At 37.5% G+C, this 18,299-nt stretch overlaps 1 protein-coding gene across 4 annotated transcripts in view; it reads right to left on the bottom strand.

The window, feature by feature from the left end:
• The window catches only part of Vti1a (vesicle transport through interaction with t-SNAREs 1A), a 329,910-nt gene that overhangs the window by 115,992 nt on the left and 195,619 nt on the right, over positions 1-18,299 (bottom strand). For 2 of the 4 annotated variants that reach the window (XM_069987996.1, XM_069987997.1), the window contains one exon: positions 17,727-17,788. In XM_069987996.1, coding sequence (XP_069844097.1) covers positions 17,727-17,788 — 62 coding nt within the window. Of the gene's footprint in view, positions 1-17,715; positions 17,789-18,299 lie in introns of all 4 variants that reach the window. The other 2 variants (XM_069987998.1, XM_069987999.1) reach the window with 1 other exon arrangement.

Here is an 18,299-nt window from a genome sequence, read left to right as displayed (position 1 = left end):
GGCAAGTCCTCCATCCTTCACTGGCCATTATAGAGTGATGTTGTCTATAAAACACATCTTGATTGCTCCAAGTTAGCAATCATCTCTCAGCTCTGGAGCTGATTTTTTTTTTTTTTAATCATCATTCCAGAATAGCATTTTCCCTGACTTGTTCTCTCTCTTTGATTGGGATATAAGTTTCTTGGGGCAAAAAGGTACTTTGCACATATTTGTGGAATGAATTACCATTTTTCCTAATAAGTGCTTCCCATTATAAGAGCCTTAATAGGGGGAAATCAGCTCTGTTGGCAGACTAAGCTTTCTCCAGGAGAGTGGTAGAGAAGGGAATAAGGAATAAGGACATGTGCTGGGATTCCTGGTCTGTGCAGGAGGGTATGTATAAGGTCATGCTATACATACAGTGGACTTGCCCATCTTCAAGATCCATCAGTAGACTCCATCAATGCATGCAGATGCAGTGCTGATTCTGCCAGCAGAATTTGGAATGGCCCCTAAACCTGCTTAGCTATATTACTTAGAGAGACACTTAAACCTCAAAGAAGATTTATCTAAAGAAACTACACATGGGATTTCATTTTCCCTAAGGCTTCCATGCCCTGTGTCAGTAAATCATCAATAATTAAATAGCAACAGTTAAAACAAGACCACCCAGGCATACAGACCCAAGGGCTGAGCTACAGAAATGGTTTATATGGCCCCTTATTGAAGGTAATTATAAAAGATCTCCCACAATCTCCAGTTTAAGATGGTGCATGGCTCTTGATGCTGCATTTACTCAATTATGATGACTAAATATATTATTTATTCAATTATTAAATATATATCCAATTATTACAAATTTATTATTTAGCAAGTGCTTAATACATGCAGCATTTATTTCATTACTATTCATGTTAAAAATGATTAAAGTTTACATGACTAAAATTTATATCACAAATTATCAGTTTGGAAGGATTTTCTACTAGTGTAAAAATGAACTGAGCTGAAATTGAAGAACTACACCTCCCACAAAATCTTCTACTAGACATGAAATACAAGGTCTGTGGTAACCAGAAATCAATAATCTCTTCCTCAGGTGTGCACGCTACAATTTAGGAAGTATTTGCACTATTGTATTCATTCACTCCCAACTTATTTCTTGTATTCACACCCCCAACTTATTTCTTTTTATACTAAGTAAGAAACTAGAGTTTACAGTAAAACAATAAGTGGATATTGGGCAGGCACAGAGAAATATGGCAATGATGCAATGCATGCTGGGAACTGTGGCCTTCATTATTAGTGTGTCTATGTGTGGTGGTGAGTGGTAGAGATGGCAGTTGTGTACATAGGGCTGAACATTTTTCTGCTTGAGTCAAGGGAGGGGAAGGGAGAAATCTCACTTCATTTCCAATAAGGACAGTCTGGAGACAAAGGGAACTGGGACTGAGATAATCATGTAAAATACATCCTTTTGCAGATCCAAACAGAGGTACTGAAAAGTAACCAAACCAGAAACTTAAAACAAAACATGAGCATGTTGAAAAAATGAGCCCACAGAACTAGTATTCTACTTGTTTTATAGTACAGAACAACTAGCACTCTAGGGAAAGGAAACAACATAGTAAAGATTCAGAGGAAACAAACAATTTTGAGAACATAGTAAGGAAACCAAGTGGTGAGTTTGAAGACTGGCATTCTCAATTTAAAACGTAAGTAGGTAGAGCCTTTATAAAGCAAGGGTAGAAAACTGTAAGGTAAAAACCTGTGGTACTTAAAGAAGATAAATATGTAAGAGATAAAGCAATGGGTTCGGAAAAACCAGCAAAAGAGTAATGACATGGCAGAATTCATACTCATACAATCACCAGTAAAGAACAGAAACAATGCTCCAAATAGCGGAATCAACGATGTTGGAGTTAAATTTAAAATGAAGAAAGAGACTCAAAAGATTAAAAAAATGCCAAATATGGAAGATACAAAATAAGAGTTCTGAAAATGTGAGAATCATTTTTGTTCCTGAAACTAGAAAATTTGAATCTGAAGAAATAATCCAAGACATGATGGATGAAAACTCTGATGGTAGAAAAAAACCCTGGATTTGCAGATTTAAAGTGCTTGTGTTCTATGTAAATGGGTCAAAGACTTCATGCCTACAGTCACTCTGGATTGTTCATCTGCAATGATTTATACAACTAAATAAGTGAAATCTACCAACCCATTCACTAGAGTAGCATAGTCTAGTCTACTCTTTTGCTAATCTGTTTTATTGGGTGCTGAGGTTCTAATCCTGGGCCTTGTGCATGCTACACAAATGATCTACCACTGAGGTATAGCCCCAACTTCTCTGCTAATCACAAATACTAATGGCCAGAAGATACCTATTCATTCCTAAGAAGGGTAGGATTTAAAAATCCAATACTGCCCAATATACATAGATTTATGTATGGATGTGTGCATGCACACATGTATGTCTCACAAATACAAACAGTATCAATTCCTATATATGAATCAGAATATATCTAAATAATATACTTTTCTTGAAAAAAATCACTTGAAGACATATCCAAGCAGACTACAATAATAGAAAATTAAGAAATTAAGAATGAGGGAGTCATAAATGAAACAAGCAATTATTCTCTTCAAGGATGCCATGTGAGAACACAACAATCTATGAAGATATACAGCATCAATGTATAGCTATAAGCTAGAAGTTTAACATACAAAACATATTCCAGAAGGGAATATTGTACAACCACGGCAAACAGTAACTACAGTTTTTGATAGCACTGGAAAACACTTTCAACAGAATCTTAACACAAATAGCAGAATATGGTCTCATATGTATTGCATATAAATAAAATAAGCAAGAAAAAGTTGGAATGAAATAAGTTGAACCTTTACCAGTGACTACATTAGCCTCCATGATTATGAATAATTTTGTTCTAGCTTCCTTCTTCTACTTTAAATTAATTGGTTTTGAGAGTGGGTCCTCTTACTCTACTCCCAAGAAGATGGGGTTATGGGCATGTACCACCAAGCTCAGCCTATGGAAACTTAACGTTACAATATTAAGAAAAGCAATATAACATATTACATGAATCATGAATGAAAGATGGGAGGAAATACAGATATTAAGGGAATAGTTTGTTTCAAGGTACAGGGCTTAGAAAGAAAACTTTAAAAGGTAATTAATATGATCATTTCTACTTTATACTTCATAGGACAAAACATCACTTTAAAATAATGCTCCCAAATAAAACATGCCAATCGTATCTTCAATAAGATGCTATTAAGGGACAAGATATCCTTTTCATTCAAGCAACTACTTTCTGCCCTGCTTCTCAGACTACTCAGGCTGACTTTATAACAACTTAGGCTGAACTCCCTGGGGTAAGGCCTTTTTATGTGTTACACTCTTTCCATAGCACTTATTCCAGCATTTGGGAAATCATCAATACTCAAGAAATACTTGGTCAACAAACAAATGATTGACAGAAGGAAAGATGATAATATATTTATAGGTACAACTTTTGGTAAAAATAAAAAAAGGATGGTTTGCATTCACCTAATTGTTATAGCACTATCAATGCGGAAAGCTACAAGGATTCTGTTTCAAGAAATCTCATCATTCATCATAGATTACATGCTCCATAGAAATCCAGACTGAGCCAAAACCTGGTGCCATATTTTTATTTCTCTTCTTTCCATTTCAAAAGAAAAAGCTGTAGTTAATTCTAATTTTCCTGCGGGCAGAGGGAAGGGGGACTTTTTATGTGTGTGGAGAATGGTACACCCCCCCAGCCATCTGAGGACAGTTCCTCCCAGGAACACCTGTTTGCTCCAATTGAAGCCTGTCCAAATTGAGTCCTGGGGATCAGGAGCTTGCTCTTCAAATGTCCCACTATTTTACAATATTTATTCCCCACCTGTCTGATGGCCGTGATAGCTTGGGACTGCTCCAGCCAGGGAAAGCTGTGACTTGGCCCCGGCATGACAGAGCTAACAGAGGCTTATGTCCACCCAGAATCTGGTCTGGATCCAGTCACCCTTCAGTTCAAAACTGCTCTCCCCATCCCCCACCCCCACCTTATTCTACCAAGTTCAGCCAAATTTCCTAAGGAGGAAGAGGTAAGCAATTTTTCATCTTTATACTAATATGGTCTAAAAGCAGGTTGTGTCTTTCACTCTTAGATTATTAAAGTTGATTTATGTTTCCCCCTCATATTTAATATTCAGTATTTCAGTCATATTAAGTAGTTGTCTGACACTAAAAGTAAGGATTAGTAAATTAATTTATCCAACAACAAAACCATTAAAATTCAGAAGGTAAAATGCAATAAAAGCTACCTTAAATGTATAATTTAACATGTAATTCAGGAAAGGAAAAGAAGATACTCACATAAATTCCAGTTGTAATACTGAAATAGTGTTTTTTTAAAAAAATCTTAGCCATCAGAAAAACTGTACATTTGAAAAGCTTACATTAAGCCTTATAAAATAAGAGATCTTTTATCTTCTCCAGATCTATGAGCTTGAAACTATCTATGCAATTTCAAGGCACATAAAAACCCCAGTGAATAAATAAAATGTTCTTTTTTTCTCTATACAGAAGCTTTAAAAATTATTCATATAAATAGCTTGGCCTTGAACAAACAGATTAAAAGACATAAAGGCTAGAGCTTTAGATCATGTATACAGAATAGAAAAATGAATGTCTTTCTTTATTGGCTGGGCAAGTTTTCAACTAACTAAATTTCTGTAAGACCATTTGACGAGAAAGATTTAATTGGAATACATTAAAAACCCAGTATTTTAAGTGACATACTCATCAAATAATATACCAGAAAAAAACAATCTATGCTCTCTACTAACATCTTTGGTAGTTTTTGTGTGAATAATACATTACAGTATGTATGGTTAACAAGTACTGTTGTTTTATAAGTTTTTTTTTTTCAGATAATTTTAGCCAGGTATGTGGTCATTTTTCCCAATGTTTTTTAAACATATAGAAAAGCTTTTCAGGATTGCTGACAATTGGAATGATTTAGGTGATTTCAACCTTTCTTATTTCCTTACAGAAAATCTTAAGTCCTACCACAACTGAAACAAATTTTCAGTAAGTTAAATTTAAAATAAAGGTTAACTTTGAAGTTCTGGCATCTTGTTAACTTTATAAGCAAATAAGTTTTAAGTTGTGAGTTCCCTATGTACCATCAACACAGCTATAGAAATAAGGTCTTTATAATCCTACCCCCAGCCAGCAAATTCTGCTGCTTGGGACCATTAACTTGAAGGTATCATGAAAATGCGTGTTCCATGTGTGGGTTCAGAACTGGGCAGTGGTGGACATCCACCCACCTCCACTGGGAAGTTTAGTTTGCCATTTATGCTCCAGGAATTTTTCTTCCTGTCATCTCCTACAACATCAATCTCTCAGTTATGCTCTAGCATGCATTATTACCTATTACTATATCCTAAACTATATAAACATAGAATCCCAATTTAGACATTAAACTATCTGAGAGTTCAGTTTTGAGGTTTCTGTATCTCCAATAGCTAATATAGTTCCCTTTACACAGTCAAATACAAAAACATTTGCTATTGAGGAAGATGCTGGTACTGATACTGATAAGATTTTAATGCTAAAACCAGGGTACTGGTTACAACTTATTCCTTATTTGGGTAGAACAACTGTGGGCAAGACTCACCTTCTTCAGGTCTCAATTATCTGTAACTGCTATGGTTTGAAAGCGTTCCTAAGAAGTTCATGTGCTAGAAATTGAATCCCCAAATTCATGTTAGTGTTATTTGCAGGTAGGGCCCTTGGCAGTCATGAAGAGAGGCTCTCAAAGGGGCATCAGTGGCTTTACAAAAAGAAGAGAGGCCACAGCTAGCAGGATGGCTGACTTGCCTGTGACACCCTCACCATTATGATGCAGAAAGAAGGCCCTCTGTAGATGCTGAGTAGATGCTGGCACCATGTTCTTAGGAATTTTAGACTTCCCAAAGTGAAGCCAAATAAACTTCAATTTTTTTTAAGTTACCCCATCTCAATCAAGTATGTTGCTGTAGTAACAGAGAATAGACAAACAATAATGTAAGGACAATGATGGCATCAATTCAAAGGTTTATGGAGGTCATTTCAGCTGAAATAATCTGTATGCATGTGCTTTATAAACCAAACGGTCTTAAATACATTTTAATTTTGTGACTGTCTTTAAGGATTCATTTTTTTTCAGAAAAAGTTATTTCCTAAGGAAGGCATTCCTACATTTTTTCTTCATATTGAACTCTGATAGTTTCAAAAGGAGTCCTTCTTTAACACCAGCACATTTCAAAGAAGCCAAACTTCTAAAGTAACTAGAAAATGGATACCATTCTACAATTATGGGGTAAATGACCATGGATTGTTTTGAACATTTTAAAGACATTTAATGGATATTTAATCATCAGAGAAATACCTATACTTAAATGCATTTCCATATCTTCAGAAAATGCCACTGGTTCTGAGATTCTATAAAGCTACCCCAGAAAATATGGTTTCATAAAAGCACTTGGGGCCTGATTCACAAACCTTCACTTGTTTGAGACTTAAGACTACAGGTTTGTCCTCATCCTAATGTCATTAAAGTTATCAGAAAGTAGAGTATCTTTCTCCTAGGTAACCAACAACTGTACAGAAAAATAGGGTGCTCTGCTTTCTTAATTTCAACTTTCTTCTTAAAGTTTTAGTCAAATGTATCATTCCAGCATTTTCCTCATTAACACAGTTATAAATCCCCATAAGTTTGCAAAAGAAAGGCAGTGGGATTTAAAAAGGATATCAGAGTTAAGAAAAAGTTATTCTTACTTTCCTATTACCTTCTACCTTGTCAAAAATGTTAGAAATAATTATGAAAAATGACAATAACCTCAGTGCTTGCAACTTAAGAAATATTTTAATTTCATTTTGGATATGAAATGTGTTTTTTAACAAACAGTGGGCTTTTTTTTGGCATAAAAGCACCAGAATTCTTTCTTAATACCTAGATGACAAAGTCTCAAGATATACACAGTTGTTTCTTATTATGGCTTCCCTGGGAAACATTTCTGGGAAGGCACAGTTCCCAGCCACTTACTTTGTTTACAACAGACAAAACTGCTTGTGTGGTATAAATAGGAGTCTGTCCTTAAATGCTGCTGAAAAATAAAATGCAACCATGAAAAGGAGCCATTTCCTGCCCTGAAGGTGGCTTAAAACATTCCTAGCTACTTTAGGAACAGCACCAAAGCATAAATAATAATTATCAATTGCCGCATAATAAAAGACTAATTTTATAGAGAAAAACCCAAACAAATGAAAACAAGCCACATATTCCAGAGATGCCCTAAAAACTGTCAGCATTTGGTTTCCTTACCCTGCAAGATGATGAAGCCCCGCTTTGTCCCCTGAGTTTGTGATGTATATCTATAACTCGTTGTTGTTTGTGCAGATAAGACTCGCCTTGTCTCCCTAACTTGCACTTTCAAAAGCAGATTCACAGTTGTTTGACTTTTGATCTGGGTAGCAGCTAGCTCGACCACCTGCATGTGCATGAGCTTTACTGAGCTCGCTTTGTCCATCTCATAACACAGCAAGCCTTTTAAAATGGATGTGTGAATACGCTAATTTACAATGTGAGCGTTCAAACAAAAAAATATGGTGGTGGTACTGGTGGTGGTGGTGCTGGTGGTGGTGCTGGTGGCAGCAGGGGCAGCAGAAGAAGGGGGAGACTTGTAAAGGGAGAAGCCCTAACCCTCGATTTATAAAGTTCAGCCATTGTTCACTGCTTCTGGCATTTAATGAAACAGATGTGAAAGGCCTCCCTCAACTTACAATGGAGCAGACAGTGGGGTAATAGTGCAGGGCCTGGAATTGTAAAATGTTGTTTGGTGATGGTATATGTTAATAAATAACCATTTACAAGGGGGGCTGAGGGCTCCATTACTTGTTTATAAGGAAGGCCCTGGGCTCCTTGCTTCGAGTTAACAGCTCAAGGCTGCCTTCAAAGAAGGCATTGATGGTGAAGGTAAAGTGCTCCTGTCACACATTACAGAATGGCATGCATCCGGGAAAGAAAGGAAAATCATAAAAGAAGGGTAATTCAAGAATTAGGTCAAATTGTGGCTCGCAGTCAAGAAAAATTAAGATGTCTTTCTATTGTGACTAAATAATGGACAAAAAATTCTTTCATTGTGAAGATACATATTTTACCTTTGAATGAACATGTTTGCGTATATCCAAAGTGCAACAGATAAACACCTGCTGGGGTTCACCTACATTATACCCATAGGGATCTGGATAGTAACTCTGAAACTATACTTACTCATTCTTCCAAAGATTACTTGTGATGGAGGTGGAGGATTATTCAGCGATGAGGCCTGTAACATGGGAGTTACATGGCTTTGTGTGAAGTGTGAGGAGGTGCCTGGCCACAGGCAGCTTATAAGCAACAGAAGAAACTTGACCTCCTGGGCCTGCAGGGAAATGCTCCCACAGAAATTGCTCCTTCCCCCTTAGGGCAGGAGTACCCTGCAGATTCATCATAGGCCTCTAGTGGCCATTGGATGAAAGGCTTCTACCCACGGCACAGTTAGGCAGCATGAGGGCTGTGCTGCGTCTCAACTGAAGTTTTTATTTAACAAAACAGTGGATCTTCTAAACTGACTGCTTTTCCTGCTTCACTTTCAAGTAGGGAATTTTCAACCTATCAATGAATCTATACAAAGATCTGTTCAAAGTCCATACTTCATGGGCACTAAAGTGAATTCCTTCACTTGGCTTTATTTATCTTCTGATTGTATTTTCTTTCTGGTTTATTTCAGCTGGTCGCATGATTCTGTAGGGAGCTGTACAAAAATCCTGCTTGGGGATGAGGTAGGGGAAAATAGTCTAGAAGACAATTACAAGTCAATGCAAAGTAGGTGGCATCAGTGTTTTATGAGAAATACAAACTGCTACAGAGGATTAGAGCAAGGGCATTTGTGTCTGAGAGGCTGAAGGGTTGGTGAGGAGAGTGAGATTTCACCTGAAATCCAGAGATGAAAGCTCAATTGGAATATTAGGAAGGTAACATCTGTCAATTTTGCCTACCTCATATTCCCCTTTTCTGGTTCACTAGGTAGTGAACTCTGCTTTAGCCATTGTCAGGCCTTTGTCCATCCCCAGCAAGGGTCTCCTGTCTAGAGCATCAGATCATTGATTAATGGAATTTTTATCTAACCAGAGCACCAATCAGAATCAATATGACTCCATGCTATGACTTTGATGGAACTACTGGGAGGAAAAAAACTTGCTATATTCAATTTGTGTTCCTGAAAGACTGCTGTAACTTTGTTCCCACAAGGAGAAATACTGACAAAGAACAGAACCCCAGACAAGAGATCTGAGATCACAGATGGAAAGAGCAAGATCCAGTCCTGGTGACACTGTTTGAACTCTTAGATTCCATAATGTTTGAACTCACTCTACTCTTATTCTATTTAGTGACATTAAGCAATGTATGTCCTTTTTTGGTTTATAGTCAATTTGATCTGAGTTTCTGTCACGTGAGTCCAGAAGATTTTGGACAATGAGTTAGCAAATGGACAGCATTTCAGGTAGGAGTAACAGATAAAGCAAAGCAACAGAACTAGGGAAGAATCAAACTAGCATTGGCAATGCGAAGTAGTCCACTTTAGTAGGGGAACTAGTGACTGCCTAGAAGCAGTGACAATCAACATGGTAAGAAGTTCACCTGGGGACCTGGAAGATGAGAGTGAACTTACACTTATATTAGCAGGTGATAGGGAACCACAGAAGGATCCTAAGCAGAGTAGTTTTGTACTTTGGAAGATACATTGGCCAATCATATTTAGAAGGACAAAAGAGGGAACACGAGGCACAGACACCAACCTGTAGACTCTCCTCCCTAAAGAGTCCAAATGAAAGAGGAAACACCTGAGCTGGGAGGATGTTATGCTCAGAGTGCCATTTTGAGAACTCGGGGGGTTGGGGGGTATGGTCCCGGACAAAATGAGAATGGTGGCTTTAATTATAGAAAGTGGGACTTTAGAAAAGAGTAAGATTCAATTTTTATGGTTATTAATTTTCTGAAAATTCTTAGGAAACTCTAGGAATGGGAAGAGAAGATTTAAAGTTGATCAACCTAACATAACTATCAATTAACACTTCGATTTGGGTGATGGCTCCCAGGGTTTTATTACTTTTTTTTGGTCAGTCGTGGGGCCTGAACTCTGGGCTTGTCCACTGTCCCTCAGCTATTTGGCTCAAGGCTAGTGTTCTACCACTTGAGCCACAGTACCACTTCTGGCTTTTTCTGCTTATGTGGTGCTGAGGAATCGAACCCAGGGCCTCATGCATGTGAGGCAAGCGCTCTACCACTGAGCCACCTTCCCAGCCCCTTATTACTTTTTTTTAAGCACTGATGATCATGATGATAACCAACACTGATTGAGGCCTTATTAAGCAGCAGACACTGTTCTGTGAACTTTCTAGGTATCAACTCATTTAATTCTCATTATGAATTATGTCTACTATGAGAATTATTCTTAATTGTCATTAAGAATTTATGTGGAAGGTCATCTGTCATCCCTGTGCTACAGTTGAGGAGACTGAGGCACAGAGAGGCCAGATTCTTTCCAATAGTAACAGCAGAGCCAGTGTAGCTCTAGCACTTTTCTCCTATCCACAGGGCAGATGCCTCTCGATGCTTACAAAGAATGTCATTTTGAATAATTAAACAAAACTAGGACTGTTTTCTCCAGTGGGGAGAAGGCCCCAGGCAATAGAGAGTTAGATATAAAAATAAAATTTCCTAACCATGATACTTGCCAAGCACTGTAGGTAAGGGGGATGTACACAGACTCTTATTGTACACTGTTAGACTTTTATTGTTTTCTAGTTAATGCTAAAAAAAAAAAATAAGACAACTCTAAAGGACACCTCAAGAACATAGCAGCTACAGCCCACAGCCTTCATTCAGTCTGTCCCAATTAAAGAGTTGTCCCAAACTGGTAGAGTTTGCTCATTGCCTGTAGGACAATTGCCTAAACAATCTAAAAGGTCATCTGACCACTGTGAGGATCCTGAAGCCCCACCGAAGGGGTACAGTTCAATGCATCGGGAACTTCAGGCTCTAGAGGTACAGCCCAGTCATATCCACTAACAGTTCCCTGACTTCTTAAAACAAGGATGATAATTCCTGCCTTACCAAGTCATCAGGAAGGGGAAAGAAGTTAACCTATATCAAGTACCTGGCACTGTGCTTCCAGGCCAGAAGGAACCATGACATGGCAACAGTCGTTGGATTATTAAAGGGCAGAGCACAGTATGGACGCTGGATTTCTCAAATCAGTGACATAGGAGGCGAGGTGGAAACTGGCATGATTACCAGCGCTGAATATCCAAAATGTTTATTGCTCCATTACCTGTTTAGACTTGTTTAAAGAAATGGTTTTAGTACACAATTGTTTCACAGAAGAAATGGAATTATACAACAGCAGAAAGATGACTCAGCAGTTGGTTCTTATTTCATCACTGAGCAGTAAAAGCTGCTCTGATCTATAAACTGTAAACTAGCCTTTGGGAACCTTGTGTGGTATGTACAAAACAAGTTGAGCTCATATCCTACTTCTGCTCCTTTTGTTTGTTTGTTTGTTTATTTGGTACTGAGGACTGAACCAAGACAATGAGGATGCTAGGTAAGCGCTCTAACACTTGAGCTACATCCACAGCCCTTTTCATTTCCACAAAGTCTCACTGTTAACTTTGCCTGGGCTGGTCTTGAACTCATGATCCTCCTGCCGTGCAAGTAGCTGGGATTACAGGAATGGGCCACATACACCAGGTTATAGCTCTTCCTATCCATGTGATTCCAGACAGGTTACTTCATTATATATGATCCTCTTCATTAGTGAAATGGGGAGGATGCTGCATCCTTCTCTTACTTGCTAAGGGTTAAATCAGATAATATGTGTGAAGTATGTCTAGGTCAGACATAGACTGGGGATTCACTCAGTGCAGCTGGTGGAGTTATCCCTGACAGAGAGCTTCACATTCTGCATGCTTTTATCTGAAAGGAAAGTGAAATTTGTTTGTTTTTAAAGATGATGGTCTTCTATGTTTCCCAGCCTGGTCTCAAACTAATGGTGTAAACAATCCTTCCAATTCAGTCTGTTAAATAGCTGGAACTACAGGCACATGCCACTATGTCGAACAAAAATTATTAAGAAGCAGAAAATGTTATTACAAAAATAATACCAATAAGCCATACCAAGCTGTTCCTTGGTTTGGTAAAAGTATCACCTATGTTGGCCTTGAAGGATCACAGGATGAAGGCAATGAGTCAAGTATACAGTAGTAATTTAAACGATATAAAATGGACTAAGGTTTAAAAAAATACTCTCTATGCATTCATATAGCTCAGATCATAAATCTGCTAAGTCCAAAGACTCTACAGCAAACCCAGTAATTTTAGTTTGAAAGAATAGGTACTTGATTAAAAGCTGAAAAATAGCTAAGAGGTGGAGATGTTGCTGCACTAATTCTAAGTCAGGGTTCATGTTCATCACAAGTAAGTAAAACAAGTCAAGACAGGAATGACATACACAGAGGAAAAAAAAAAAAAACCCTGAAAATACAAATGCAAGTCACTGTAAGAAAAGATACTCTTTTCAACACACAGAAATTACTAGTAAATTCCCAAGGACAATTTCTCACAAGTCTTGAAAACTCTGTTGAATTTTAGACATTGTGATTAGAACAATTAAAATATAACAAAATGCTTTCTGAGCAAAATGTGTATGGGTGTGACATTTTATAGAAGCCTACAGTTCTAGTCATGGGTTATTTAAGAATCAGTCTATTGAAAGATGCATTTGTATAGATCACAGACATTGTACTGACATTTCTGGCCCTCTAACGCTCAGGAATCGTTCTACTGGTACATTACGTTTTCCAGATGTGTGGCCTGACCTCCTAACAAAGCAACGTGGCCGAATGCATTTACAACACCCATTTTTGTTTATATTACAGGTTTGTTACTAAAGACCTTGCCACAGCTCCACACAATAAAGAAGTTCTCATACTCATGTCAAGTCACTTTTGTATGATTTTGTATGTGTGGGCACAGTTGGGCAAATACATGCAAGTGTGGGAAAAGAAATTATTTGATATTTACCTCATCTTTCAAGAAAGCAATTGAAAATATTATAGACCCATTTCTTTCTGTAGGCCTTTGTGAGCATATACAAGTGTAGCTGATGTATAAAGTTGTAATATGGTCTCTAAATTTATGTCAGTGGAACTCTCAAATTATACCTTGGTTATGATCTCTAGGAATCTTGATGTTTCTAGGAAAACACACATTTACTGATCAATTATGAACTATAATTTACTTCTCCAGAGGTAAAAGGAAATAGAATTCTGATTTTTTTCTGACTAAAAATTTTGAAAACTTCCTCTTTTTATTTTTACAGATGGCTGCACTGTTTGGTCTCATTAAGACTTTTCAGTCAAAGAATAAATGTGAGTGCATTTTGCACACACACATGTGTACACACACATACATATAAAGAGAAACATTTAAGCCTCCCAGTGATACTCATAATACTTCAAACAATTACAATAATCAAGTTTTGTGGTACCTCATGGAAAATCCATTTTTTAGCCCTAGTTACCATATGAATGGCCATTTGTTTCAGAGCCATTTTCATTATTATCCAAATTCCACTTTATTTAAAGTCTGTCTACAGTCAGGAAATGAACGGTGTGTCCCTAGGTAGCTCTCCATCTATGTCAAGACAGAAGAAAAATGGCTTTCCAGAAAATCAGCTACAGAGTCATTCTGATGTCACATTTTTACTATTATAATTTTGAATGGACCAATTTTCTCCTTTGTTTTTTTTCCTTCTGGTAATATAATGCAGTTACATGAAAAATAACTTTTTTGATTCATTTCTGTCAATATTTTCTGCAACTGTAGTTTCTTTTAATATTTCTCTTGTGTTAGAATCTTATAAATCCTCTCTCACTTCCCTAATTTTTCCAAATAAGTTGGTTTTATAGCTATTTAAATAATATTTTCAATTGGTTGGTTGTATTCTTGCTATCCTTTTAAATGATTAACAAGGATGAATTACAGTTGAAGATTTTAGTAGCTTCTTGAGAATCAGATACTTTTGTAACTTCCCCTCAGCATATTTTAGGCACACATTCTCTCTATACTTAGGTACTCTGAAGGAAGGAATAAAGGGGGCTGCATTTCAGGATTCCTGGGCCTTTACCCTGGGATTAAATATTTACTGAGTAGATCAGTAAACTGAAGAAGAAAAGATGGGTCAATGAGAAGGAAGACTGGAGGGAGGAAAGTAGAGAGAGAGAAGGAAGGAAATAGACTTTTTAGCTTACTTGAAGTCAGTAAAAGGTTAAAAAGTACAAATGGTAGATGATTAGCAGTTTATAAACTTATCAGGATCTTATAAATTTTATTGCTTACTTATTCTGGCCAAACTCATAGCTGATCAAGTGGACACATACAGACTCTGGAGCAGATGGAACACTGGCTTCGCCTGTCTTCACAAAAGACTAGTCACTATAAGTAAAATGATTGAAATGGGTGGCTATGGCAAGTCATTTCTGTTCATTTTTTTGAAATGATGAAGATAAAAAGTTAGAAGTAGTCTATTAGCTTTAAGATAATTCTTTTGCTTTGTGATTACATTTATTCTTAGTCACACAGAATTTACCAAATGAAAATAAATATATTGTATGCAGATGAATACTTAACACTACACAGAAAAGACATGCATTCTTTTACCCATTTGTAAAAGGGGGTAGATGAATGTGTAGTCTCATATTACATTGTTTCTTAAAACCAGAAGCACCTGTTGGTGCACACCATAGCTATATGGTTTTAGTAAGAATAGGAGAAAAGAACATAGCTTCTCCATTTGAAATAAACCTTCTCAGTGCTAGGAACAAATACCATGTGAATGGGCAGGATTTTAACAGAGCATGCAAAAACCAAAGCACTGAAGACTTTGGTACATAAACCCTAGTTTCATTTCTCAAAAGCATGTTTTTTGTTTGTTTGTTTTTTGCCTGTCCTTGGGCTTGAACCCAGGGCCTGTGTGCTGTCCCTGAGCTTCTTTTTGCTAAAGGCTAGCACTCTACCACTTTGAGCTACAGCGCCACTTCCAGCTTTTTCTGAGTAGTTTACTAGAGATGAGAAGTCTCATAGTTGTTCCTGACTGGGCTGGCTTTGAACCACAATTCTCTCAGATCTGTCTCCTGAGTAGCTTAGATTACAGGTGTGGGACCACAGTGCCCAGTGAAGAGCCTGTTTTACTAGAGATAAACCCCTAAACAATAAAGTGGTTGGTAAACTTTGTTTTTTGCATTTTCCCAAGTCCAAAGTAAATTGTACATCATATAGGAGAGTAATTAGAAATGAAACCCTTAATCACCACTATGCATTGTTCCCCAGTTCAGTTAGCATTGATTAAATGCCTAGTTGATTAAAATGCCTAGGTATTGAAGTGATACCAACATCTCAGCCTAACAAAAACTACTGCCCCATGGACAAACACAGGTGGACCTAAGAGCTTCCTTGGTTCAGTTGTAGCAAGGTGCTGTCCACCTGGGGATTTTTATTCTTGTTTGTTCTCTAGATACATTCCCAAAGCAGATGACTCAGTGATTGACTGAGTCTGCCTACAAAGAGAAGCTCAAGTAGATTTCACCACAGTAATTTCCCTCGGCAGGCTTCTGAAGCCACCGTGTTAGTGTGATTTCCCACAGAAAGCCCAGTCAAAGGTTGCAGAAGTTGTTTGTGCTTTACCCTCTCTAAATGATTTGCAAATTTATTCAAACACAATATGAGGGGATGCTTTATATTCTGAAATAACTGTCTGCAGTGTCCTGCACTAAGGGCGAGGTACATCAAGCAGAAATAGGGACAGAAATACACTGGTTTAGAAACCCATAAATCCTTATTTGAATCTGCCAACCTGAAAGCCATGCAGAGCTGGAATAAACTATTTTCCCTAAATGTTACATCTGATTAAGCCATACCATTAAATGACAGCTGAACTTTAACATTAATATGATATTATTTAAATAACCACATGATTTTTTTACACTAAAAATGATGAATGATTTCTGGACAGCTCAATTGACGTAAAGCAAGGGGACTCTTTAATAAGATTTGACAAAATGGAGACATATGCAGAATATTCGTTACAGCTCACATAGCAGGGGCCTTCCAGAGAGGCAATAAAAGGATTGCTGCTTGCTTGCTTGCTCTTTTCTTTCTTTCTTTCTTTCTTTCTTTCTTTCTTTCTTTCTTTCTTTCTTTCTTTCTTCTTTCTTTCTTTCTTTTCTTCTTCCTTCCTTTCTTCCTTTCTTCCTTTCTTCCTTCCTTTCTTTCTTTTCTTTCTTTCTCCTTCCCCTCTCCCTTCTTTCCTTTCCCTTTCTCTTTCCTTTCCTTCCCTCCCTCCCACCCTCCCTCCCCTTCTCTCTCTTTTTCTCTTTCTTTCTCTCTGTCTTTAGGCACTGAAGCATTTCTTTCAATTGCCAGTGTCTTTCTCTGTGGATTTTGAGTTTTTCTTTGGTTATTTATATATTACTGTTAACCACAGAATTTGATGGTTTATGGTTTGGAGTTGGGATACTATGTCTGGGAAAAGTATAGGCAGTGAAGACATTTGGATGCCAGTGTCTGCGAGTGTGAGAGACTCACTGCTGACATTTACAGACTGATGAGAGAAATTGTATTAGCCCTGAAGATAGAACTATATGTTTACATGGTTCTTATGCTATTAATCTCTAACACATCAAATATAGTGCTAATAAGTTACTGTAAATATGATAAATGATCAGAGGGCTGTCTCTATAGTATCAACTACAGAACTAGTCTGAGCTATAAGAACTGGTATTAACTATGAGAAGCTTTATAGGAAAAACTATCAAGCTTTGCCATATCATTTTTTCTTTCTTTAAAATTTCAGTGAAGCTATTCTAGTGCAATTCTCAATGTTCCTCATTGCCTTGTCTACCCACAGTTCCAAGCTACCATGTTGATGCTAGATGATTCTCTTACCTGGTAGATTCAGAGTGGAAAATCATTCTGTGCTGAGTACATGAATTCAGAATACCACTGCCCTTCTTCACTTAGCTTTTTACATGCTCCCAGATATTGTCATCAATCAAAGTTCACTCATATATAGACAACATGAACCATATATGCATTCAGATGATTCCAACAATCTTGACAATTTATAAATCATTTTTCAGTACTTACATTAAAAGAAAAGTTCCCCAGACAGTATTCCTTACAGTCGTGAAAACAAGGTAAGAGAGAGGAGAGCAAGCTGAAACTGAGTGTGCTTTGGATGACGGCAGGCCCGCACTCCTTCCATCAAAACAGAAAGTCAGTCAGGCTGCTCCTGCCACGGGCCTTCCTCAGGCTATGAAAAAATGCTTCTTGTCTAACCCTAATTTTTTCCATAGCTTTAGGTAATCCCCCTAGCTCAAGCCTTTTCTCTAATCTGAATTTGTCTGTCCAAAAAAAGAGTTAAAATCAGTGCTCTGTTAGTTCAAAAGGGTCTTGACACAGGGACAAAGAGCAGAAGCTCTCAAGCCTGTAAAATTCCCCACTGCAATTGGATGAAAAACTCTTCAGGAGAGAGAAAGCGGGAGAAGATTGTCCCTACCTTGCTCTTACCTTCTCAACATCCCAGTCAGAATCCTGGAGCTCTTCCCCAAGTTGGCATCTGTTTCCCGAAGCTGGGAGGAAACAAGCAGTATTTAAATAAGACTTTGTATGATTAGATTAGTTTTAAAGTGCATGCAAACAAAGATTTTATTTCATGATTTAATAAAAAAGCTGAACAATAAGGTGGTTCATGCCTGTAATCCTAGCTACTCAAGGAGGCTGAGATCTAAGGATCGTGGTTCAAAGCCAGCCTGGGAGTAAAGTCTGTGAGACTCTTATCTCCAGTTAACCACCAAAAAAAAATCACAGTGTGCTGTGGCTCAAAGTAGTAGAGCACTAGACTTGAGCAAAAAAAGCTCAGGAACAGTGTGCAAAAAAAAAAAAAAAGAAAAAAAAAGCCAAAAAAAAAATAAAGCCAAACAATAAAAAAATGCTTATATACACAAACATAAATATATTTCTTTTTCTTCTTTCTTCTTTTTGTACTGGTCCTGGAGTTTAAACTCAGGGCCTGGGTACTGTACCTGAGAATTTTTGCTTAAGGCTAGTGCTCTACCACTTAAGCCACAGCTCCATTTCTGG

This window comes from Dipodomys merriami, unplaced genomic scaffold (assembly GCF_024711535.1).
Source record: "Dipodomys merriami isolate MVZ:Mamm:240054 unplaced genomic scaffold, mDipMer1.0.p SCAF_35, whole genome shotgun sequence".
NCBI classification, from domain to species: domain Eukaryota; kingdom Metazoa; phylum Chordata; class Mammalia; order Rodentia; family Heteromyidae; genus Dipodomys; species Dipodomys merriami.
Note: the sequence above shows the minus strand (reverse complement) of the source record. Positions and strands in the feature narration are given on the sequence as shown.